The following is a 25964-nucleotide window of genomic DNA, read 5'->3' as shown; positions in this document are numbered from 1 at the left end:
TGTGTGTGCATGCTGATGTGTTCAGGAGGGTGTCTGTGAATGGTTAGTCTATGCAGATATTATCACACCAGTTTGCGAGAATAGCAATATAATTTAATGTATGCTACGTAAGGGATAATGTATAGAACGGCGGTTATTATTGGGAAAATAAGTCCCGACAGGGCGAACCGGACCCTGGCCCACCAGCGGAGGGGTCTTGCCTCGCCCTGAACGGACTTATTTTACCAAAAATGACAGCGTTCTATACATTATCCCGCTTATTATACGGCTGCTTGGCAAAAACAAATAAATAAACAATAAAGTCTCTTTTATGTTTATTTGTTACCGTTTCGTTGTGGCTTTTAATGAGAAACAAATAGTTTGCAACACACGCTGAACTTGAATCAAACGTTCTTTAGAACACAGCTGATCAACCGTTTGCCTTTGCCATACAGACATAACACACAACATGCACTTACAACAGAAATGGTAAACATTAGTATAGTATAAACATATAACTAAACTCCACTGTACAATAAAGACAGTAGAAGATAAGATAAGAAACTAACAAAACTAAATACTAAATACACTATATAAGTTAAATTAAGAAAGTCCAATGTGCTTGAGGGTGATGAAGCATAAGACGCTTGTAGTGACAGGGCCAGGACTGGTGAGGTGCTAAAGGGAGTGAGTGTCATGGTGAAGGTGCAAACAGTAGTCCAGCCATAGTCCTTAGTTGTGTGTGCCTGGCAAGGTGCTCAAGAGAGTGGGTGTCATGGTGAAGGTGCAAAAAGTAGTCCAACATTAGTCCAACAGTGCAACAGTAAGGTCTAGAGACCAGCATAAATAATATAGACAAATAGGAGAGTAAAGTGTAATGTAGGTAAAATAAAAAACTATTTCAGTGCAAGAACAGGTTGAGGTAACAGTGTAGCAGTAAAACAGTAGTGAAAACATTAGGCTGTGTACAATAGTAAAGTAACATATAGTGTGTGTGTGTGTATATGTGTGTGTGCGTGTGTGCTCGTGTGTATCTCCCTCTGTATGTGTGTGTGTCTATGTGTGTGTGTGTGTGTGTGTGATCGTGTGTATCTCTCTCTGTGTGTGTGTGTGTGTGTGCTCGTGTGTATCTCCCTCTGTATGTGTGTGTGTCTATGTGTGTGTGTGTGTGTGTGATCGTGTGTATCTCTCTCTCTCTCTCTCTGTGTGTGTGTGTGTGTGTGTGTGTGTGTGTGTGTGTGTGTATGTGTGTATCTCTCTATGTATGTGTGTGTGTGTGTGTGTGTGTGTGTGTGTGTATGTGTGTATCTATCTTTGTATCTATCTTTGTATGTGTGTGTGTGTGTGTGTGTGTGTATGTGTGTGTCTGTTTCAATTGTCCAGCGGCCTGAAGCTGGACTTTGGCCAATAGGAGGAAATGGAAATTCTGACGTTTGCACCCCACCCCCCTTCTGCCGATGTCTTGTCGTTGAAAAGTTGACACACACGCAGACACAGTCTCACATGGACACAGATACACACACACACACACACCTGTCCAGACAACCGCAGAAAACTCCAGCGCCCAAAAAAAGGACTTCTTTTGAACAGCTCCTCTCATTTGAACATGTAAGTTATGGCTTTAATCTTTTTCTCCTTTTCAATCTTTAGTGTTCACCACTGGTTTCTGTTAATTTAGAAGATGTGTGTTGTCATAGTAACTTTACATCAGCATGGCATGCTGCATGCGACTCAAACAGCTTAACACATTAGCATGTTGCTAACCACACTAAGTTTAGAGGAACATGATTTAACAAATTAGCATGTTGCTAACCACACTGTGTTTAGAGGAACACAATTCAACCAGCTTAACACATTAGCGTGTTGCTAACCACACTGAGTTTAGAGGAACACGACTTAACACATTAGCATGTTGCTATCCACACTGAGTTTAGAGGAACACAACTCAACCAGCTTAACACATTAGCGTGTTGCTAACCACACTAAGTTTAGAGGAACATGACTTAACATATTAGCATGTTGCTAACCACACTGAGTTTAGAGGAATATAACTCAACCAGCGTAACACATTAGCATGTTGCTAACCACACTGAGTTTAGAGGAACACGACTGAACACGTTAGCATGTTTCTGAGAGGAACACATGGAAGAGCTAAATAGCCAGTAGTTTTGAACCGATGGGCACAACAAACGAGGTTGTTTATTTATTTATGTATATATTTATTAATGGATTTATTTATTTATTTAAGTCGTCACACCCAGCGCCACATTATATTATCATCTTACTCAGTCAGATGTTGACATGTCTTTCCTTGTGCTTATAGCATCAGGCTGTGTGTGTGTGTGTGTGTGTGTGTGTGTGGGTAATGTTGATAGTTGTAAAATCATCAACATATGCGGTACGTTTAGCACTCCTAAGCACAGCCTACAATTGTGTGAACTAAAAAACACACGTGCTCGGGGGGACTCTCAGGTGACTCTTGGGTCAGTGAACTGTGGGGATAGAGTAGAACACACACACACACACTTTATGTTACTTGAGGTGGGAGGGAGAGAGATAGGCAATCTGAAGAGAGAGAGAGAGATTGAGGGGAGTTATCCTCTTCAATAACCCTGTTTACATTGGCATTTTTGACATGCTGTTACTTTGGTTTGGATATTGTTTACATGGAGCCAGTGTAATATTAGCCACACAAAGGCAGACTCAGAAAGTAGACCAGACATGTAAATGTTGCACACCCAAGTTTTTGAATATTTGCTAAGCTATGGCCAACTGGACTTATTTCCCATACCAATGCACGATTCATGTTCATATGATTGTAGGTACTGCAGTATATAGAATGACATGCTGAAAACAGTATATTCAACATGATTCTTAAAGAGAGAAAACATCAATAGACATTTTACCCTATGTGTCCATGAATTTGTAAGTATAATAGAATGACAGGAACTGTTTTCAGCTGCCATATACATGCACCATGCACCTGCCATAAACACCCTCCCGCCCATTTAGACTCCACGGCCACGTGTGTGTGAGTGTGTGTGAGAGAGAGAGAGAGAGAAAGGGAGAGAGAGAGTCCATTACATGTGTGAGAGCAGACTTTTCTGAGATGTTATAAACTCATAAAGTGAGAATAGCTCAGCTAGTGAGTGAGTGAGTGAGTGAGTGAATGAATGCTGTTGTTAAGCTGTCTCACCTGGACACAGATACAGACCCACACAGATCTGTCCAGAACACCACAGACACCCCAAAGCTCCAAAAAAACATTTATTTATGTTACTTGAGGTGGGGAGGGAGAGAGATAGGGCAATCTGAAGAGAGAGAGAGAGAGAGAGAGAGAGAGATATTGAGAGAGAGAGGGAGAGAGAGAGAAAGATAGATTGAGAGAGAGAGAGAGATTGAGGGGGGAGTTATCCTCTTCAATAACCCTGTTTACATTGGCATTTTTTTGACATGCTGTTACTTTGGTTTGGATATTGTTTACATGGAGCCAGTGTAATATTAGCCACACAAAGGCAGACTCAGAAAGTAGACCAGACATGTAAATGTTGCACACCCAAGTTTTTGAATATTTGCTAAGCTATGGCCAACTGGACTTATTTCCCATACCAATGCACGCATTCATGTTCATATGATTGTAGGTACTGCAGTATATAGAATGACATGCTGAAAAACAGTATATTCAACATGATTCTTAAAGAGAGAAAACATCAATAGACATTTTACCCTATGTGTCCATGAATTTGTAAGTATAATAGAATGACAGGAACTGTTTTCAGCTGCCATATACATGCACCATGCACCTGCCATAAACACCCTCCCCGCCCATTTAGACTCCACGGCTACGGCCTTGATATGTGTGTGTGTGTGTGTGTGTGAGAGAGAGAGAGAGAGAGAGAGAGAGAGAGTGACCATAAGGAAGAGTGGGTGAACCAGCTCCTATTTTTGGGAACGCCTTGGACATAAGCTAATGATTGACATAGAATAGAACAGAATTAGCCAGTGTGTTTGTGTGTCTGTGTGTGTATGTGTGTGTGTGTGTGTGTGTGTGTGTGTGTGTGTGTGTGTGCGCCAGTGAGACAGGTCAACTCTACAGGTGTGGTTTTGAGTTTGAATAGGACATCTCTCCAGTTGTCACTGAGAGACATTGTATTCGAACCTGCCAACAATTGCGTGTCTGTGTGTGTGTGTATGCGCGTGTGTGTGCATGTGTGCGTGCGTGTCTGTGTGTGTGTGTGAGTGAATCCAGATCTAACACTAAATAAGTTTTTGTCTTTGATGTTGTCTCCTGTGTTGTTTTGTCTCCAGTTTGTAGACCAGCGTAGCCACGATGTGTTGTTCAAGCTTACTGAAGATCCTCATGTTCATCGTGAACGGCGCCATCTTTGTAAGTACTGCCCTTCTTAATCCGTCAACCCATCAACCTGTTGCTCAGGTGTTAGAGTAACACTTTACTTTGTTCCTCTGTGTGTGCGTGTGTATGTGTGAATCCTTATCTGATCTTTGTATGTACTGCCCTTTTTCCCCTGTCAATCAACCTGTTGCTCAGGTGTTAGAGTAACACTTTACTTTGTTCCTGTGTAACACTGGAATGGCAGCTTTTGTTTTGAGTGTGCTTGGCTTGTTTTATTTGGTAGTTGCTTTTTTATTTGTTTAATGGTGTACATACTTAGATTCATTTAGTTAGTCCTGGCCTATAGGCTCACGAGGCTCGTTTGTAGTACTGGGCGATATGACCAGAAATGTATCACGGTATTTTTCAAAATTCTGACAGTTACGCTAAATCAAGCTGCCCCTTTGTATGAATGTCACGCACAAACGACGATTCAAACGTCTAAACAACAATTATTAGGTCATATTTGTGGCCCTTTCCGCCTGACTTTCAGTGGTTCTTAAGCTTTTTGTCTGCCAAACCCCCAATGGGCCAAGTCACGGTAACAGTTTAACAGTTTAAGAACCACTGGCCTATTTGACAGTGCAGTGAAAACATGACAGGAGAGAGGAGTTTTTCCATTTTTAGGTCATATGTGGGAGTTTCAGCCTGCAGCCTATTTGACAGGGAAAGGTAGTTTCTGTAGTAATCATCCAAAAAATGCCTTTGTACCACCATTGCCAGAAGCCATCACAGTCAACACTGAGCTTGTAGTGTGTACATGTTGGTACATAACAAAACTCCTGAAGCCTACAGGCTCAAATCATGTACATTTGTTTTAATTATTATAGTATTATAGCCTGAAATGAAGGCACACACAGAGGAAAAAACTAAGTTGTATTCTTTCTAGACAAGGTTCGTCTGAACACAACAAGCTTTTCCTTTTATTGGTTATATTTGTGTGAGTTTCAGGCTGACTTTCAGTGGTTCCTAAACTTTTTGTCTGGCGACCAGAGGCGGACAGAGTACACAGCTTTATTACTTGAGTAAAAGTACAGATACCCTTTGTTAAATTTTACTCAAGTACAAGTAAAAGTACAACAGTCAGATGTTTACTTAAGTAAAAGTACTGAAGTACTTGTTTTTAAAAGTACTTGAGTATCAAGAGTACAAGAGTAGCCTACATTTTCTAACTATTGCATTACTACTGCCACAGTGCTTACATTTATGTACAGAAACGTCCTACATGGAGTTATGAAACATGTTAACGTTAATACCTTGGAGAATGTAAAAGGAATTGGAAGTAAAATCATTTCAGTCATTTTCAGTAAAATCATTTCAGTCATTTTCATCTTTTTACCATGTTGCCAGGGATGGGCAGTATTTCTAATACATGTATTTAAAATACGTATTTCAAATACAAAATACTATTTTTTGATTAAAACACTTCTGAAAACTATCATTAACTTGTTCAGAAATTTTAAATAGTCTGGCGAGGTGGGGCCACAGGTTGGCACATTCCCGGGATGGACCTGCTAGGGTTGACTTTGGCGGAAAGCTGAAGGTGATTGCTGATAGGCTGTCCCAATCAGTGGCGCCTGCACAATCCAATCACGTTTGAGAGGGAAACAACAAATTGAGGGTTTCCGAGATGTTTCTTTTTTCCTTTTTTTTTAGAAGAAGTAACAGGTACTCACGGTTATGGATAGAAATGTAGTGGAGTAAAGAGTACACTATTTGCCTCTCAAATGTACTTGAGTAAAGTCATGAGTACTCCCCCAAAATGATACTCGAGTAAAGTACAGATCCCTCAAAATTGTACTCAAGTACTGTACTCAAGTAAATGTACTCCGTTACTGTCCGGCTCTGCTGGCGACCCCCCAAAAAACATGGGCCAAGTCACGCGACCCGCCCCTCTCTCTAACCGGCAGAATTTGGTTTTGAAATGTTGTGAGATGGGAATTGGAAGAAGAGGCAGAGAATGTCTTCTCTCATAGTAGGCGTCATGTGTCAACACCAAAGGCATTAATGTCAACGGCAGCCATTGACTAAAAACCTTTTTGCGACCCCCAGTTTAAGAACCATTGGCCTATTTGACAGGGCAGTGAAGAGATGACAGGAGAGAGGAGAGTGTGGGCGAGAGAGAGAGAGAGTGTGGGTGAGAGAGAGAGAAAGATGGGGAAATTAGCTGGACTCAAACCTGGGTCCGAGTAAGCCCATTCATGCTACAGGGCGCCAGCACTACCACTGTGCCATGTGACTCCCCCACTAACAAAACACGCAAAACAAGAGGACATAAGTTTATCGGAGGAGAGAAACGTTTCCATTACAAACCCCAAGAACATGTGTAAGGCTGACTGATGTCACACCCTTGATTGGTTTGCCAAGATGTCAATGACCTGCTGAGGAGGTGAACCCCAAAGGATCAGGATGTAGTGGAGGCTAAACGCAAGTAAACACAGTTTTTCAACTCTGAAATTTCAGAAATGTAGAGTTTATCCACCTCTTATTAGAGTTTATCCACCTCTCAAAAGAGTTTATTCACCAATTGCAAAATCATACTGTATTATCCACATTCGCAATATGTACACTCATCAACACACTATAGGAACCATTTAATACCACTGGTATTGTTATAAACATTGGATAATAGCCTCCGCCATCATCAAATGTTCTGAATGCCTTTTTAAGTCCATGGTCCACGTAAGTCCACGGTCCGGTTCACAGTCCACGTCACCGAGATCACAGAATCTCGTTTACCCACTAGTTTTGTTATCATTAGTTTTGTCCCCCTACCCTACCCCTACCCTACCCCTACCCTACCCTACCCTACCCTACCCTACCCTACCCTACCCTACCCTACCCCACCCCACCCCATAAATTAAGCTAGGGGCAGCCGTGGCCTACTGGTTAGCGCTTCGGCTTGTAACCGGAGGGCTGCCGGTTCGAACCCCGACCAGTAGGAACGGCTGAAGTGCCCTTGAGCAAGGCACCTAACCCCTCACTGCTCCCCGAGCGCCGCTGTAGCAGGCAGCAGGTTCACTGTGTGCTGAGAGTGTTTCACTAATTCACGGATTGGGATAAATGCAGAGACCAAATTTCCCTCACGGGATCAAAAGAGTAAAAAAAAAAAAAAACGCCTGCTCTGGAGTCTTATCTACACAGAAACATGTCCCTGCACACCAGCCAGCCTCCAGTGGCTCGTATGTGTTACTGTAAGTGGTTTATAGCAGTGTGTTGAAACATCACTTGTTTCCAACACAGTAGACATGCCTCGGAAACGCATGTGATCAGGTATGACACGACCTAAATCAACCAGCGAGAGTCCAAGGGTTAAAGGAGGACAAGAAGTCCTGGTGTGTTTTTGTGCCTTTGCTTAGTGACGATGCTAGATGGTGATTGCACTCATAAACATGAACTGCTTCCTGGATGTCCACTAATGCAGTGTCACCTGACCTCACTCACACAAACATGGACTGGTCTTTAGATGAGAACGAGCAATAAGAACTGGTCTTTTGATTAGAAAGCGCTGCTGTTGAAAAGGTCTGGTCCCACTTGGAGTTCTGATGTCTTGAACATTTATGATGGTGAACTCGTCATGTCTATTCAATGGCTATAAATGTTTTTTTATCAGGAACATTTTTTTAAGCCTTTATTTGCATCCTACAAGGAAGTCCAGTACAATTTTATCATAGTAATTATTCAAAGCAGTAATGACAAAGTTCACTTATTAGGGGTGAGGAGGTCGTATAGATGTGCCAGCAGCCAATCAGATCAGACCAGGAAGAGATTCAGCACTCCTGGCCTGCCATCCCCTGCCATGTTGTAGGGTTATATTATATTGTATTATATTATATTGTATAATATTATATTATATTGTGTAACATACAACATTCACTGTCACAACATGTATTAATACTGCATCATTATATTTTTATAATAATATAATAATGTTATTGGAATGTTTTATAGTAATATAATAATATTATAGTATTATTGCTTCCTTTTTGTACATGCTTCCTCCAAGTGGAGAGGGATGGTTATAGCACTGTGTGTGTGTGTGTGTGTGTATCCACTCTCCATGGTTAGACTCAACATAAGTGCTGACCTCAGCAGGTTTATCTGCACAGGTAAAGAGACTGTTATGCCACAATCCAGATGTTATGTGTCACAATCCGGATGTTATGTGTCACAATCCAGATGTTATGTGTCACAATCCGGATGTTATGTGTCACAATCCGGATGTTATGTGTCACAATCCAGATGTTATGTGTCACAATCTGGATGTTACAGTATGTGTCGATAATTCTGTTTCCGGGTCTAAGCTAAGCACAGTGCAGTTTTCTTTTCAATAGACAATCAAATAAAAAAAAATATTTTTTTCCCCGCTGTTCAGAGTATCTACAACAAAATGGTCATTCTACCACTCATCTCTACCTAAAATCCTATTTTTCATGGAGGTCTGGAATTTACCGTTGATTTTATTATCTGGCTGCACCACCACACCTGAAATGAAATGATGTTTCTTTTTTACTCTCTCTCACTAAGAAGGAGGTGATAGTGAAAAGATTAGATAGATAGATAGATAGATAGATAGATAGATACTTTATTGATCCCCGAGCCCGAAAATTACTTTATAGACTTTATAACTGAATAGGCGTGTAATGGGTGACCATGAACTCAGGGTCAAAGGTCAATATTGATCGTCTGTCTCCTCCTCTCTGTAGCTGGTGGGCGCAGCCTGCTGGGCATCTCAGGGTCAAAGGTCAATATTGACCGTCTGTCTCCTCCTCTCTGTAGCTGGTTGGCGCCGGCCTGCTGGGCATCTCGGGGTCAAAGGTCAATATTGACCGTCTGTCTGCTCCTCTCTGTAGCTGCTTGTCGGGAATCTCAGGGTCAAAGGTCAATATTGACCGTCTGTCTCCTCCTCTCTGCAGCTGGTGGGCGCCGGCCTGCTGGGCATGGGCATCTGGGTGACGGTGGACTCGGCCTCCATGCTGGGCTTCCTGGACCACATCGAGGACGCGCCGGCCGGGCTGAAGCAGCTGGGCAACGTGGGCTACCTGCTCATCGGCCTCGGAGTCGGCCTCACGCTCATCGGCTTCCTGGGATGCTGCGGCGCCGTGAAGGAGAGCCGCTGTATGCTGCTCACCGTGAGTGACCGCTGAGCTTTGACCTCTGGCTTCTCTCTCTCTCTCTCTTTGTGGGGGGTCAGTGGGGTTCAACAGATTGGACACGCAGGCTGCAATATCATGGGCTCGTGACCCTAGGCTTAGGAGAAATATGCTTCAATTAATGTTCAATAGAATACTATATAATAGTATTATTGTAATAGTAAGATTTTATCATATTATATAAAAAGAAACACATCTGAACAATGAAAATGCAATTTTAATTGAAAGTTGTAAATTAAAATGTATATCTTCTTATTTACCTTAATTAATGCCATATATTTTCTATATCTTGAATTTCCCCTTGGGGATCAATAAAGTATCTATCTATCTATCTATCTATCTATCTATCTATCTATTTTATCTATTTTATTTACATTAATTATCTCTGCTCATCCCTCTCTGTCTCTCTCGCTCTCTAGTTCTTCATCATCGTGCTCATCATCTTCATCGCTGAAGTGGCCGGAGCCATAGTGCTCTTTCTGTTCCAGCCGCTGGTAAGATCACCCACTAGCCTCTTTAGTCGTAGCGCACGGTCAGGACAGCATCCACATCTACCAGGCATCTACCAGGCAGCTACTCTTAAAACGAATGTGTTGAAAACAACACAAACTGTGTGTTGTCCCTGTCTGGACACAGAGATGTAGTAAAAAACAAATTTGTGTTATTTCCAACGCATACAGTACTGTGTCCACTCCTACAGTAAAATGAATAACAAAAGCAATGTGTTAGAAACAACACAAATTGTTGTTGTCCCTATCTGGACATACTGCAGAGATGGGTTAAAAACAACACAAATTGTGTTATTTTCAACAAATTTGTTGAGAGTGTGCTACCCTCGGGGGGCATGAACATGCTCCTAGAGTGTAGCACTGTAGCTAGGGCAGCTCTAACTGTGAGCTGCAGCAACTCTAAAAAGCTGCAGCTCACAGTTATTACCTCGAGAAACAGAGAATGTGAGAAATCGCCGGAATTCTCCTTTAAAGGAACACAATGGAAGTAATGACTATGTCCATCGGCGCCAATGATCGGCGCCATTTAGCGCTAAGACGATACCCAGTTAGTCACAAACTGATTGAATGGGTCATGATCCTCGTCAATGTCAGAGACTTCATTCTCTGTACTGTAAGTCAGTATAGCCTCAGAATGAGTTAAAAAATGTTATTTTAAACTCAGGCAGCTACATCGCTAAACTCTGGGGGCATGTCCATGAGCCCCCAGTTTCATGCCCCCAGAATTTTGGAATTCCCCTTTAAGGGGCCTCGTAATGACATATGGTGCTTACACATTGCTCTGACAGTGCCTCAACAAACCCCAACATTCTAAAGCTGGCAGTTGCTGGTTTCAGTCTTAAGCATGTTCAGAAAACCAACTTCAAGCTCACTCCACACTGCCTTCGAGAAAGACTGACTACAGATCAAAACAGTCAACAACTCCAACCAAACGAACACAAACAAAGACTTAGGTTTGTTTGAGTTTGTTGGTATTTACTGGGGCAGTGTACAAGCACCTAGACACCTCAACACATCACCATGGTGTTACAAATAGAGTTGGAGTGAGACTTAGAATTACAGAGAGGCTTCACTGGGCACATAACTATGGAGTCAAAATAGGGTCATTAATATTGAGAGGTTGTATAAAGATGTTCACATGTGTAATAAAGTTTTGCAGCTGTGCAAAAGTAGTTCTGAATGTGCAAAGACATTTCGTACCTGTAGAAATATTTTGTACATGTGTGAAAAAATGATGTACCTGTAGAAATATTACGTACTTGTGTGAAAGAAATGTGTATCTGTAGAAATGTTTTGTACATATGTGGGGGGAAAATGCGGATCTGTAAAAATATTTTGTACACGTGTGGAAAAAATATGTACCTGTACAAATACTTTGTACGTGTGTGAATACATGTGTGAAAAAATGATGTACCTGTAGAAATATTTTGTACATGTGTGAAAAAATGATGTACCTGTAGAAATATTTTGTACATGTGTGAAAAAATGATGTACCTGTAGAAATATTTTGTACATGTGTGAAAAAATGATGTACCTGTAGAAATATTTTGTACATGTGTGAAAAAATGATGTACCTGTAGAAATATTTTGTACATGTGTGAAAAAATGATGTACCTGTAGAAATATTTTGTACATGTGTGAAAAAATGATGTACCTGTAGAAATATTTTGTACATGTGTGAAAAAATGATGTACCTGTAGAAATATTTTGTACATGTGTGAAAAAATGATGTACCTGTAGAAATATTTTGTACATGTGTGAAAAAATGATGTACCTGTAGAAATATTTTGTACATGTGTGAAAAAATGATGTACCTGTAGAAATATTTTGTACATGTGTGAAAAAATGATGTACCTGTAGAAATATTTTGTACATGTGTGAAAAAATGATGTACCTGTAGAAATATTTTGTACATGTGTGAAAAAATGATGTACCTGTAGAAATATTTTGTACATGTGTGAAAAAATGAGGTACCAGAAATATTTTGTACATGTGTGAAAAATGATGTACCTGTAGAAATATTTTGTACATGTGTGAAAAAATTATGTATCTGTAGAAATGTTTTGTACATATGTGGAAAGAAATGCGGATCTGTAAAATATTTTGTACGTGTGGGAAAAATATGTACCTGTACAAATATTTTGTACGTGTGTGGGAAAAATATGTACCTGTACAAATACTTTGTATGTGTGAAAAAATGATGTACCTGTAGAAATATTTTGTACATGTGTGAAAAAATGATGTACCTGTAGAAATATTTTGTACATGTGTGAAAAAATGATGTACCTGTAGAAATATTTTGTACATGTGTGAAAAAATGATGTACCTGTAGAAATATTTTGTACATGTGTGAAAAAATGATGTACCTGTAGAAATATTTTGTACATGTGTGAAAAAATGATGTACCTGTAGAAATATTTTGTACATGTGTGAAAAAATGATGTACCTGTAGAAATATTTTGTACATGTGTGAAAAAATGATGTACCTGTAGAAATATTTTGTACATGTGTGAAAAAATGATGTACCTGTAGAAATATTTTGTACATGTGTGAAAAAATGATGTACCTGTAGAAATATTTTGTACATGTGTGAAAAAATGATGTACCTGTAGAAATATTTTGTACATGTGTGAAAAAATGATGTACCTGTAGAAATATTTTGTACATGTGTGAAAAAATGATGTACCTGTAGAAATATTTTGTACATGTGTGAAAAAATGATGTACCTGTAGAAATATTTTGTACATGTGTGAAAAAATGATGTACCTGTAGAAATATTTTGTACATGTGTGAAAAAATGATGTACCTGTAGAAATATTTTGTACATGTGTGAAAAAATGATGTACCTGTAGAAATATTTTGTACATGTGTGAAAAAATGATACTCACTATAATCTCCTAGCTGTGGATGTCCCATTACAACCCATTCATTTGATTCGTCTTTTTGCCATCCACTAGGCTATTATTATAGGCTTGCAAAGGGTGATAAAATAAACGTGTTCTCATATCAAATAATAATATCAGATAAACATAAATGTGTGTACAGTTTTACTGTTTTTAATCATGAATGACACCACTGAATCACCCTTTCGGAAATGGAATGAATAATTCAACTATTTCGTCAACATTACTGCTAGCTAGAAGCTAACCTATAACGTTACAGTCTAAAAAGCGGATGGGATAGCTAACGTTAACATTACGGCTCCGCTTCAACCCTTTTTGCGATCACAGTATAAATTGAGCTACCACGTCACTCTTAATTAAGCTATAATTTTGCAACCCCAATCAAAGAGTATACCAGAGAATTTCTAATAAGACATAGATGGGCTCTGAGTATACTCTTCGATATGAAGCCAATCTGTTTAGCACCAAAATCTAGGTGGTCGGTGGGAAACGCTGATTGGTTGGCAGTAAGCAATGTGTTGATTGGCTCTTCAGAAAGGCAGTAAAATTAGGGTCAAAAGTCCGTAAGCATTGTATCTCAGTTTCACACTCGTACTTTCAGTGTTGCGCAGGAAAGCATCGCGTAGGAGATTCACACACGTACAAAGTATTTGTGCAGGTACATATTTTTTCCACACGTGTAAAAAATATTTCTACAGGTACGAAATTTCTTTTCACATGCAGAACTCCTTTTGCACAGCTGCAAAACTTTATTACACATGTGAACATCTTTTCACAAACCCTATTTTGACTCCATACATAACTGAAGGGTTCCGTTCACGTTGTGCTTGGCTACACCAGACTTGATAGTGGTGTAGTGTACGTTCAAAAAAAAAAGTCCCTTTTTCTAAAACTAATTTTACGCTCCGCAAACAGAGTACCACGGTTGCGGACCCTTTCGTTCATTTGACATGTAATAAACGCAGTACGGTTCCACCAACCACTTTTACGACAGTCCTCCTTTGTTGCTGCAGGTGGGGGAACTTCTTCGGGATATTGGAGGGAAGGTAGCTGACAGCATTCAGACAAGCTACGGGGAGAAAGAAGGCCTCTCAACCTTCTGGAACACCACCATGGATGAGGTGGGCCAGCTGCACTTACCTGCGGTCTTTTAGAACTCTGTTCTGCACTGTAGCTTCACTGTTGTTCCCCATTCCGTAAGATGCATTGGATAAAAGTGTCTGCGAAATTAATAAATGTAAATGATCAATGCTACATTTCTCTTTCAGTTTACACGATGGATTTATACCTTGAAAGCTTGTGTTCAACTTCAGCAACTAATGAATAAATGTAAATGTGAACGTTAGCTCACGGCTGTGTTCATGTCATTACGGAGGATATCTCTTACAAGACTGAAAAAATCATGCACTGCTCGCATTGATTTCTAAAGATTCACTGCCATGAACCACCAAGCCTCCCAGTCTTTATGCTGAGAAAAGCAACCCATTGAATTCATTCATTATAATGTGGACATCTCTTGCACATAAATGATCAATGCTACATTGCTCTTTCAGTTTACACCAAAGATTCTTGAGCTAGAATCTTTGGTTTACACGATAGATTTATACCTTGAAAGCTTGTGTTCAACTTCAGCAACTACTGTAATTTCAATTAAATATTTCATATTCAATGAAAGTTTTCATAAAATATACATGTCTGATACGACAAACTTCACTGAGCGTTGGATATAGCTCAAGGCATGTGGGAGTCTAGAATTTGCAATACATATTAGTGTTGATGCTGCTGAAAGATTTTGAATTGCAAAGTTGCTACTTCTTGCAATAACGCAGTCTGATTATGTTATGCCAGAGTATTCGGGAGCATTCATTGTAGTAAACTAAAGTAACATGGAGCCATGATACCCTGAGCATCCCATCTGACCAATGGTACCACAGCAGTGACCAATGGAACCACAGCAGTGACCAATGGGATCACAGCAGTGACTAGTTCCCCAGGGACCCCTTGTGATATTTTGGCTAGTTCTTTAGATGCTTCGCCTACATGATTCTGTTGTATGAATTCATTTCTGGCAAACTATGTTAGTTCATCGTAATAACACTGTGTTTCAGGGAAAAAACATGACTAGTTTGAGTAATTCCTTGTATTGTGGTTTAGTAATTCGGAAAAAGCCCTCTCTTGTAGTGCTTTTTTTAATCCTTCTCTCTCTCTCTCTCTCTCTCTCTCTCTCTCTCTCTCTCTCTTTCTCTCGTTACAGTTGAAGTGCTGTGGATACAACAACTACACTGACTTCACAGACTCTCCATACAACACTGCCTACACACTCTATCCACCGGAGTGCTGTAAGCAGGATGTGAGGTGTACATTTGCTAATGCCCATTCAGCCGTAAGTTTTCAGGCATCACCATGCTTTTTCTCCATCTCTCTCTCTCTATCTATCTCTCCATATCTCCTCTTATTCTTTCTCTCTCTCTCTCTCTCTCTCTCTCTCTCTCTCTCTCTCTATCTATCTCTCCATATCTCCTCTCACTCTATCTGTCTATCTCTCCATATCTCCTCTCTCTCTTTCTCTCTCTCTTATTCTATCTATCTCTCCATATCTCCTCTCTCTCCCTTTCTCTCTCTTACTCTATCTATCTCTCCATATCTCCCTCTCTCTCTCTCTCTCTTACTCTATCTCTCCATATCTCCTCTCTCTTTATGTCTGTCTCACTCTTTCTATCTTTCTCTCACTCTCTCTCCCTCTCTCTCTCTATCTCTCTCCCTCTCTCTCTCAATTTAAAGGCATATTTATTGTCATAACCTGTGCTGGCAAAGCATAGTGAAAATAAATGCAGGTACAGTAGATTCATAAATAACAATATTATTGCTAGTCAGTGTTAGATAGAAACGGGCATTCTCTCTCCTGGTATTCCTTACAGAACATGACTGGCTGCTTTGACGCACTTGTGATCCTGATAGAGGACAATGCAGGAATCGTTGGAGGTGTGGCTCTGGGCATCGGTGCAGTGGAGGTCGGATTATTTTCTTCTTTGTTTTATAATTATACTAATACCAGGGTTCCCACGGTTCATGGATTTTCTGGAATATCATGGAATTTTGGAAAGTCTATTCCAGATCATGAAAGTCAGGGAATTTTATCATTTTTTGGGTCAAAGTCATGGAATATCAGCAAAATACATTACAGTTTTTTTCCATTGGTTTGGCATTTCTTGAAACATAAATTACATTCTCAAAACACTAAGATCATTTGGCAAAACAGTCTTACAGTTCAGCACACCATACCACCAACACCATAGCTCACTTGCAAAAGCTCATATATCTCCGAAAACCTTTCACTCATGCTTCAAAACTAAATTCCTTTCCTATATAAAGAGTCAGTGCCACGAAATTGCAAAGATCCGGACGTTCTCAACACTCTTGGTGCTTTTGCCAAAATAACCTGGATGGTTCTGCACAACACCATTGTTCACCTGCAAAAGCTCATGCTGTATCTCTCCAAAAGCAGTTCACTCATGTGTCAAAACTAAATGTCTTTCTCATATAAATAGCCAGTGCCCCCAAAATGCATCGTCCCTGGCATTGTGTAAGCACTGCAATTCTAAATGTTTAGATGTGTTGTCACTATGGCAGACCATTTAAATATCCCTCATATTCATATCCCTCAGTCTTAGCCCAGTCCTTCATTGACAATGGTTACTGTACTCATTTTTTTTCTTAATTTTTTGTCTAGCTAACAGAATGTAATTGTGTATATATTTTTTATGCCAATCTCAGACCATGTCCCTGGGTCAAAAAAAAAAAAAAAAAAAAAAAAAAAAAGCTAAATTCTTTGTCCAGGTGTGCCCTTATGAAGGTTCAGCTGAGTTGGGCATGTTTGGAGAAGAGTGATCCATGATCAGCATCCAAGATGACCAAGTGATCCATTTTGAGATGGAATGAAAATTTCAACCACCAAAACACCATCCACAATGTGGAGAATAGCTATAGAAATGTACATTAGTTTTGTTTTTCAGGCAATGGGACCTGGTGAACTTCTCAAAGTAAACAGTAACACTAAAACAAGTTGCCAAGTTTTTTTTTTTTTTGTAGGTTTGTCGTTATTTTGAGAATGTAATTTCTGTTTCAAGAAATGAGCCAAACAAAAAAAAAACTGTAATACAGGAATTTTATGAACAAGAATGGGTGTATATCTTATTATCTTTACTGTTTGTTTATTTGTGGCTAGCCCACCTTTGTTTAATTAATGCCCATTTATTCATCTCCTGTTCTAAAAAAGAGTTTGGTTCCAAAATGCTATATCCACCATTTTAATGAATTTTCATTTTTTTTATTTATTTTTTTTTACATTTTGTTTTCAAGGTCATTTCAGTAGTAATTGGGTATTGTTATTTGAATTATCTTCAGTCAAAACAACACAACTGCAATTTGATTGATACCTGAAATACACAATTAAATAGCCTGACTTTTTAATGTTTCTTTAAAAAAAAAAAAAATTAAAAAAAAAAACAGAGATGTGTTTTGGAACCAAACCTTTCATATTCATCTTATTATTATTATTATTATTATTATTATTATTATTATTATTAGTAGTAGTAGTAGTAGTAGTAGTAGTATTGCTAGTGGTGGTATTAGTTACATTACATTACATTACATTTGGCTGACACATTTTTAACCAAAGCGACTAACAACATGGCAAACAGTTTAGGCTTTTTAAAGCAATTCTAGAAATTCTTAGTACTAGTAGTAGCAGCAGCAGTGGTAGTGGTGGTAATGCTTTTGTTATACTCATCCACTGTTTTCCTACACAGGTCTTTGCCATGATTTTCGCCATGGTTTTGTACAAGAAAGCAGGCAAATAGCATCGCCAGCCATTTCAAGATCTGCCAGATTCAGCCAATTGGAATCGTCTGCGTTTGGCCTGACAGCCAATCGTTTTTTTTTTGTTTGTTTTTTTGTTTTTTTTTCGAAAGTGCACCCTGAGCACACAGAAGACACCCAATCACATTATACCCACACTGTCTGTCACCATAGAGAATGGCCAACGGGGATGTTAACCCTTCAGCAGGGGAGTTTTGAACATTCTAGCAAAATAGTATGTTCCGCAACAGTGGAAGGTTCTAAAATTCCATGTTGAATTCAATGAACCCAGACATTCTTTAGAACATTCATTTTCCAACATTCCGGCTGAAGTAAACTCCCAGTAAGCAGTAATCCTCCCAATAAAAGATCACTGTGCCTTCATTGTCTTAGCAAAATAAATCTACAGGATTGCTCCATTAGGAGGTTTACCACCTACAATGGGTTAATTTACACTGGTCTGTCACTAAACCACTGTAGTTGGCCACTCTCGACCTTTCACCTCACATTCACAATGAGCCACCTGCACACCCCCACTGTCTGCCCCAATGGCAAAGCACACGTCCTCATTTTAACACTTGATCTTGTGGTACATTATTTTATGTTTGTTTATGCATTTTGTATGTTTGTAAATCAGATTGATTTAATAATAATCTCTGTAGTCGTGTCCTGACATAATGGATTTGGGTCACTGGTTCAAACGGAATGCTCTGCTTGTCATAGCACAGAGCTATGATGTTTGACTTGCATCACGGAAATGGTTTCATTCTCCAATATAGCAAATCAGTCATAGGTCTCTTCTTTTTATCTTTTCCAGATGTATCACAACAACAACAAAACAGATTGAAATCTAATCTGATATGATAGCCCACGTCATCCCACATAAGGGCCAGACCAGATCAGAGCCACATCAGGGCCAGATTAGAGCTACATCAGGGCCAGATCAGAATCAGGGCCAGACAGAGCCACATCAAGGCCAGATCAGAATCAGGGCCAGACAGAGCCACACCAGGGCCAGATCAGAATCAGGACTAGATCAGTGCCAGATTAGAGCCACACACCAGGGCCAGATCAGTGCCAGATTAGAGCCACATCCGGGCCAGATCAGAGCTACATCCGGGCCAGATCAAAGCCACATCCGGGCCACATCAGGGCCAGTGTCAGTCAGTACGGACCACACACTCCTCTTCATCATATGTCAATGGAACAGCACACTGTGAAACACCTGTCACTGCACCGTGGATTGAAGAATTGGAAGCAATAATTTTAATTATTTTCCATCCATATGTGTTAAATTAATAAATCGTCTTGAAAGACACACTGTGTCTATATGGTCATTTGAGTCATACAGTATGTGTCTGGACCTATATGGTCTATAGGACTTTGATGATAGTGACCAGAGTTTTATAATAGATGGTCCTACTAAAAGACAGTGTTTCATTGGGGGGTGTATGACGTAATCCTCTGAACTCTTATAAGGTGCAGTGGTAAAATAAGAGGTGGGTAAACTATGAATTCTGTGATCACGGTAAGGTGGGCTGCGCCATAAGGTATCAGATTTTCTTAAAAAGGCATTCATAACATGTTTGATGATTTGTGTTAATGAGTGTACATATTATGAAAGTGAATACAGCAGTGAGATTTTTAAATGTTGTTGCAATTAGTGAATAAACTCTTTTGTGAGGTGGATAAACTCTAATAAGAGGTGGATAAACTATTTTCGAAATTTAAGAGGTGGGTAAACTGCGTTAGCCTCCACTATACCTGCTTATACACAGTAAATGTTCATCATGTGGGCAGCAACATTACTGCCAGATGGGTACACTTGCACCAAATAACCTGGTGATAAGATGTGATAAGATGTAGGCCTGTCTAAGAGACCTGTCCACATGGACCTAATTAATCATTATTGTAAAAGGCCAGGATATGTTGAAATAATCAGGAAAATGCACAATGCAGCGTCTCACTGCTCTCAAGGCTTCATCAGCTGATACAGGGTCTGTCGAGAAGCACAAAAACAGGCGCACACACACACACACACACACACTCTCTCTATCTCTCGAACACACACACACACACACACATAAACTGTCATACACAAAATGGGCTGTAAACTACACTCTACTCTCTCTCTCTCTCTCTCTCTCTCACATACACACACACACACCACACACTCTCTCTCTCTCTCTCTCTCTTTCTCACACACACAAACACACATATAAACTGTAATACACAAAATAGGCTATTGTATGTGACCTACACTCCACAGGTCTATTAGATTGGATCATAAACGGCCACAGCAATGAAGAAAAGTGATTGATAATGACTGACTGACTATTATTGTGTTACATGCTTCAAATGTAAAGCACTTTGAGCTGCATTCTTTGTATGAAAGGTGCTATACAAATAAAACGTATTATTATTAATAATTGTATTATTATTATTATTATTATTATAGGCTGTGTGGTGAGAAAAGGTCACAGTGCTGCTCATTCTGGATGGAGTCAGTTCTGCTGCACTAATGGAGTTTCCCACCTGGCAAACTGCATCTGCAACATAACACAGTGACAGTATCACATTTAGCCTACTGATATGCCTTCAATATGACCTGAAACATATTTTAATAGTCCATGATGCATCGAAGTTATCTATACATGTTTATAATTTATAGTTTATAACACCTAATGTTGTTTTTATTTTTTAATTCCAGGTCATGTCTACCAAGCTGCAGTTTGGTTTGATAATTAATAAATAAATAAATGAATGAATAAATAAATAAATAAATAAAATCAACATATCCCAATATGACAGATATATAATAATAATTATAAAGTTAATAATATAATATATTAATTAATGATAATAATATATTAAATATTTCTGCATATTCATCACAAAAGGACTAAGGCTATCCATTTGAACTTGCATCTGAACCCTTATGTTGAGATAGCTGGATTGGACGAGAAAGGACGGGGAGGTGGTAGAAACAAGTGCTGTTGCGTAGAAAGAGAGTGACGTCACTACACTGGGACCCAGGTGTTGATCGTCAGTAGCCTAGGCTTCAGCAGATTGTTCCTCATAGACTTGCAGCAGATGGTATGGCTGTTAAGCCTGATTGGGTTCACTATAAAAACATGTAGCCTTTCGCTATCAGAATCAGTAGTGACTCTGCTGAATCTGGAGTAGGTCGTGAGGGAGAATAACCGTGTCGAGTTCATTCAGCTGGAAGTCGTGAATCATGCGGCAGCTCGTACGTTTGTTTTGCGGTGCTTTCACTATTGCCTGTTTGCTGCCGGTTTTCGTGTCCGCTCTTCCGCGCAGTGTTCGGCCGATGCCACAATGGCAGCAGCCGTCTTCCTTGCCTCAGAAAGGCCTTGCGCCCTCCCCGTGGAACCCTACACTTGCTCCTAGCCGACCCCAGTTAGCCAAGGGCGAGAGGGACGAACGCCGACCGGATATAGCAAGGATAAAGGTAATCTGCCACCCAGACTACATGGAGCTCCAGATGGACGCTGATCTGCTGGGCATTGGTGTCCTGGTTGATGTGGAGGACATCCGGCTGGGCCCGAGTGACCAATCCGGGGAGGCATGCAGGGCCTTTCCCACCGAGCCCGAGAAGTACGTGATCGATGCCCCACTGACTGACTGTGGTATGCAGCATGTGGTGAGTTTCTCTGGAACTTCTGTGTGGATGAGGTGCGATTTATAGCCTAACCTGAATTGGCTACGTTTATGTTCATTTTTTCAGCTGACTTTTGCATTGACTAAACATCCACTTGATCCAATGGGTGTTATCGTGGCCTCATAGCCTAGAGTTTACGTTTATTCATTGCCCCCTTCTCCCTCCTTCCCTAGATCACCGAAGACCAGCTGCTCTACACCAACACCCTGGAGTACTCTCCTGGCCCCTCCTCAGATGGCTTGATCCGAACTCAACCAGCGTCCTTTCCCATTGTGTGCTACTATAAAAGGTAAGCCTGTAAGCCTGTAAGCATGTCCATGGGCCTCCAATCCACTTTGTCCTTTTTGTTCCCTCTGCCCACCGCCCTCAGTCTCACTGCTCTCCATCGCGTTGTCTCACTGCAGGAAGTTTGACCTGAGCAGCATCCCTGTTATGCCCACTTGGGTCCCCTTCATGTCCACGCGTGCTGACGAGGGCCAGCTGGTGTTCTCCCTCCACCTCATGACCGGTTTGTGTCGCCTTGTTGTACACTATGCTTTTACAGACTTCCATCACTCATCAAGATAGGGCTGCATGCACACTGATCGCTTGCAGTATTTCATTTTAGTACAGACACTTGACTGCTCTTTCAACACTACTGTGTAAGGCTGCAAGCCATTAGTGTGCTCCTGCTCCCCTTCACCTTCAAGTCTGCCGTCCTACTGAAGCACCTGACTGCAGTTTCCTACGGATGATGTGGAAGGCCCTACTTTAATTAGATGTCCCTCATGCTCTTGCTCATGTTTCTCTAGGGCAATTCCAATCAAAACTCCGTCCATAACGCCAACTAAATGCCATGGGTCGCGTCCATAACGCCAACTAAATGCCATGGTATTTGTATGATGTGAATGTAGAACTTGCAGTTACAAAAACATCACATAATCAACTAGGGGTGTATGCTCAAATTTCAAGTAATCTTCATTCACATCATACCCTGGCGTTGTTTTGGCGTTATGGACGTGACCGTTTTGTGTACAATTGGCATCTTATTTGACCTCATTTAGTAATGAGGCTAAATCTTTGTTAATGTATAACCATGACCAAGATCATTTAGTAATGATGCTAAATGTATTCTATTACCTTAACCAAGTGCATTGGTGGGTCTGCTTCACTCCACCATGTGACCTGATGACTGTTTGTGTTCCTGATGCCCTTTGCTCATTAACTGACTGCTTTGCTAACTGTGTTTATATGCAGCCCCAACTCATCTGAGATATGACTCAAGGTCTCTTCTGACCCAATTAAATGTTGAGGAAATGCAACCTTTAATATTAGTACATTTAGTACTAATACATTTAGATTGAAATTTGTAAACTAATGTCTTTCAATATGTTTGAGTACTGCTGGTGAGTGTCTGCTGTGCTCTCTGCAGATGATTGGGCGTCCCAAAGGGCTACTATGACATACTACTTGGGTGACATCCTCAACATCGAGGCCTCGGTCGAGCAGTTCAACCATAACCCCATGCGTGTTTTTGTTGACAACTGTGTCGCCACGGTGACCCCTGATGTTGATTCTGTGCCCCGATATGACTTTGTTGATCAGGGGTAAGCTATAACCACCTGTGTTCCAGCTCATGTTTAGAGGTTTCGTCACTATTTGGGTTATTCCAAGAACATGGTTTACTGACACCTGTGTAAGTTGACTCAAAGTGGTAAACCTCCTAATAGAAGAACTATGGCACAATTACCTTAACAAAAAATGCCATAGGGATCTTGTTTTAGGAGGTTTACCACTTTAAGTTAACTTACCCAGGTTTGTCACTAAACCACATACTTGGAATACCCCCGCCAGGAACTAGATGGATGTTTGTATTTACTCTTCAATGCTAACTGCCTGCCCCCACCCCCAGTTGCCTGATGGACAGCTTCCTGATGCGGTCTAGCGCTCGGTTCCTGCCCCGTCTTCAGCACAACAAGCTCCAATTCCAGCTTGATTCCTTCCGGTTCCACCAGGAGGAACGGCCTGAGGTGTGTGTGTGATTGGGTTCTAGACTACAGTGCTTGCTCTTTGGGTTTGTTTGTATGGCAAACCAGGGCTTAGCAGAATTGTCGCTGCCAGTGCAGAACCTCTTACATTTAGTAAGCAGAGGTGTTGTCATGTGTTCTCTCAAGCATGGCAGAATCCTGTCTTTGATTAGGTGTGTTGTAAGATGTCTTTATTGCCCCCACAGCTGTACATCTCGTGTTTGTTGAGGGCTGAGACGGGCACTGTACTGGACGGCCGTGCCTGCTCCTTCATAGACAACAGGTTGGTGACCAGTTGATGTCTACCAGTGACTAAACACATGAGTTGCCTCTGTAACCACTTTAATAATCGAATGACTGTAGAAGTTTAAATTGGTGTATTTGGATTCTTGTGCTCATTGATTTTAAATCATTTGTATTTGTCATGGTATCCTGTGACTGCATCACTATTACATGTAAAAGCTTAATTTTGTTTGTAGGAACAACACTTTAGGGCTCTTTGACTAAATGTATAATATTATACATGTTACTACTAGACCACCTACTTCGAATAATCTTGATGTGACCTGTGTATTGGGACTTGTAAATATTAGTGGTAACTTATTGGTTTTGTTTACCTTTCTTGCACTCCACTGGACTTTAATACATGGCACTTTCTAATGTGAAATTGTGTGTTAGTTCATTAGGCATGTTGGTGTGTGACTACTGCAGTGCTTAATGTCTGTTCTTCCACCTGTGGCCACTAGCTGGCAGTCTGCTGACAGTGAGGACAGGCTCTGTGACAGCTGTGTGTCGCTGCGTGGCTCCGCCCAGTCTCCAGCATCCAATCAGAAGGGCTCCATGCCAGCATCCCAGAGTTCTGCTGGTAGCAGTGGTGCTGGTGGCACCAGTGCTATGGTACCCCTGAGGCCCAGGTCAGCACCCGGTAGTCTGGACTCCACCAGAGGTACCCGAACCTGTGCTACAAGATCAGTCTGGGCGGACCATGAGATGGTTGTCTTTTTTAAATGTTCTTAGCGGATCCTTTTGTCCAAGGCAACAAGGACCTGTCAACATTACATTAACATTTGAGATTAACAGTTTATAGGTGTCATACGGCCTAAATTGAAGTAAGCTACCAATTAAGAGTAACTTGAGTCCTCTTGCGCTCATGCATGTGTCCATATAATGTGGAGGTGTTTGTCAAATCTGCTGGTGTGTTTAGGTTGGGAGAAACAAGAGCGTGTGGGTCCAATCTCTGTGTTGAAAAAGTCCAGAAGACCACAGGCACCACCAGAAGCAATGCATGGCCCAGAACCCATGCCAGGTGAGCAGGCACAAGAAAGAGGTTTCTAGAATATTCTGGAACATTTTCTTTTGTGTGTGTGGGGGGAGATCATTCTGGCAGTATGGAAGGTTTTAGAGTTTGTAGCAGTAACATTTGTAGCATTTGCTCTTAAGTTCTGCCTTGTGGTGCAGCAGAGGCCTTTGGGTGCAGCTGATGTGTTCAAGTGCGGCAGTGCATCGGATGACTTGCTGGCATGGGTAATGGTTGTCTCTTTCAGAAACTAACATGGCCACATCTGTCAAAATAGGACTAGGAAGTTATTCTCCCCACAAAGATAGTCTCCCCAAGGAGCTTGACAAGCCAGGTATTTATTATAAAATTATTATATTTATTATAATTGTATTAATGTGTGTTAATCAATAGCATCTCTTTGGTTCTCAGTTAATAAGAATGTAGCAGTTACCCAAAGTCCAGATGGAAATGTCAACCAGTTCTTTGACCTGTGGAAAAAGCAAGCATCCCAAAAAGGTATTTGTCTATAAAAATCCTAACCCTACACACGCACGCCAACACCAATCACAGGATGCCATGACAAATACAATCATTTTAATCAATGAGCACAAGAATCCAAACACCTATTCAATTTAAACTTCTAGTCACTTAAGAATGTGTCACTATTGCATGTAAAAGCTGTTTTATCACCATTGCAAGTAAAAGGTAAGTAGAAGTTGTGCAAATGCTTGAGGCTTAATGAAAATGTTGATTCAGTTCAGAGACAGATCTGCACCTGATGTCTGGGGTGCGGTGTCTCTAAATGAGAACCACACACCCACACCCTTTCTCCTGAACAGACTGGACTGAATTGATGCAGCTTTTGCTGAAGGCGGCTTCGCCTGCTGTCACCAGTGCAGAGACCACCGCAGAGGCCCTGGTGCCCAGCGAGGCTACGCCCCTGCCCCTGCCTGCAGAGGCAGAATCAACCACTGCTCCTGCTCTTCTGCCACTCACCCCGGGTTACAAAATGGCTGACCTGAAGCTTGATGACATTGCCATGGAAATGAATCAGTTCTCCCCAGCTCCACTCGAAGAGGATGTGGTGGTATCAAGCGACAAAGTGAACAATTCTATGACTTTTTAGTTTAAGGTCTTGCAAGCTTCCATGGTTTGAGAAATAAATGTTCCAAACTGAGCTTTTGTGTGGTGTGTTTTTTTGTT

At 40.8% G+C, this 25964-nt stretch overlaps 2 protein-coding genes across 3 annotated transcripts; both read left to right on the top strand.

Moving 5' to 3' along the window:
• Nucleotides 1–1460: 1460 nt before the first annotated feature.
• On the top strand, nucleotides 1461–19112 carry tspan34 (tetraspanin 34). The gene is made up of 8 exons (XM_048248029.1): nucleotides 1461–1587; nucleotides 4288–4366; nucleotides 9289–9504; nucleotides 9945–10019; nucleotides 13951–14058; nucleotides 15192–15320; nucleotides 15856–15948; nucleotides 17746–19112. Exons 2-8 carry the CDS (start codon nucleotides 4310–4312, stop codon nucleotides 17794–17796), a joined length of 729 nt encoding a protein of 242 aa, XP_048103986.1. The 5' UTR covers nucleotides 1461–1587; nucleotides 4288–4309; the 3' UTR covers nucleotides 17797–19112.
• Nucleotides 19113–20839: 1727 nt separating this feature from the next.
• Nucleotides 20840–25938, top strand: LOC125297552 (zona pellucida sperm-binding protein 3-like). Of its 2 annotated transcripts, none has more exons than XM_048247972.1 (11): nucleotides 20840–21458; nucleotides 21650–21765; nucleotides 21881–21984; nucleotides 22888–23062; nucleotides 23368–23485; nucleotides 23689–23765; nucleotides 24229–24428; nucleotides 24687–24788; nucleotides 25057–25113; nucleotides 25191–25277; nucleotides 25601–25938. In XM_048247972.1, the coding sequence occupies exons 1-11, from the start codon at nucleotides 21033–21035 to the stop codon at nucleotides 25885–25887; spliced, it is 1749 nt and encodes a 582-aa protein (XP_048103929.1). In that variant the 5' UTR covers nucleotides 20840–21032; the 3' UTR covers nucleotides 25888–25938. The 2 variants fall into 2 exon arrangements, with proteins under 2 accessions (XP_048103929.1, XP_048103928.1); XM_048247971.1 differs by having other exon boundaries at nucleotides 25027–25113.
• The last annotated feature ends 26 nt before the right edge of the window (nucleotides 25939–25964 follow it).

Source organism: Alosa alosa, chromosome 7, assembly GCF_017589495.1.
Source record: "Alosa alosa isolate M-15738 ecotype Scorff River chromosome 7, AALO_Geno_1.1, whole genome shotgun sequence".
NCBI lineage: Eukaryota > Metazoa > Chordata > Actinopteri > Clupeiformes > Clupeidae > Alosa > Alosa alosa.
Note: the sequence above shows the minus strand (reverse complement) of the source record. Positions and strands in the feature narration are given on the sequence as shown.

What these genes read in the sequence shown, in the direction of transcription:
- LOC125297552 (XM_048247971.1), top strand. Translation starts at nt 21,033, where the DNA reads ATGCGGCAGCTCGTACGTTTGTTTTGCGGTGCTTTCACTATTGCCTGT. An exon ending in TAGTCTGGACTCCACCAGAG is followed by an intron (nt 24,429 to 24,686) that starts GTACCCGAACCT and finishes TGGTGTGTTTAG; the next exon opens with GTTGGGAGAAACAAGAGCGT. An exon ending in TGGCCCAGAACCCATGCCAG is followed by an intron (nt 24,789 to 25,026) that starts GTGAGCAGGCAC and finishes TGTCTCTTTCAG; the next exon opens with AAACTAACATGGCCACATCT.
- tspan34 (XM_048248029.1), top strand. Translation starts at nt 4,310, where the DNA reads ATGTGTTGTTCAAGCTTACTGAAGATCCTCATGTTCATCGTGAACGGC. An exon ending in TCTTTCTGTTCCAGCCGCTG is followed by an intron (nt 10,020 to 13,950) that starts GTAAGATCACCC and finishes TTGTTGCTGCAG; the next exon opens with GTGGGGGAACTTCTTCGGGA. An exon ending in TGGGCATCGGTGCAGTGGAG is followed by an intron (nt 15,949 to 17,745) that starts GTCGGATTATTT and finishes TTTCCTACACAG; the next exon opens with GTCTTTGCCATGATTTTCGC.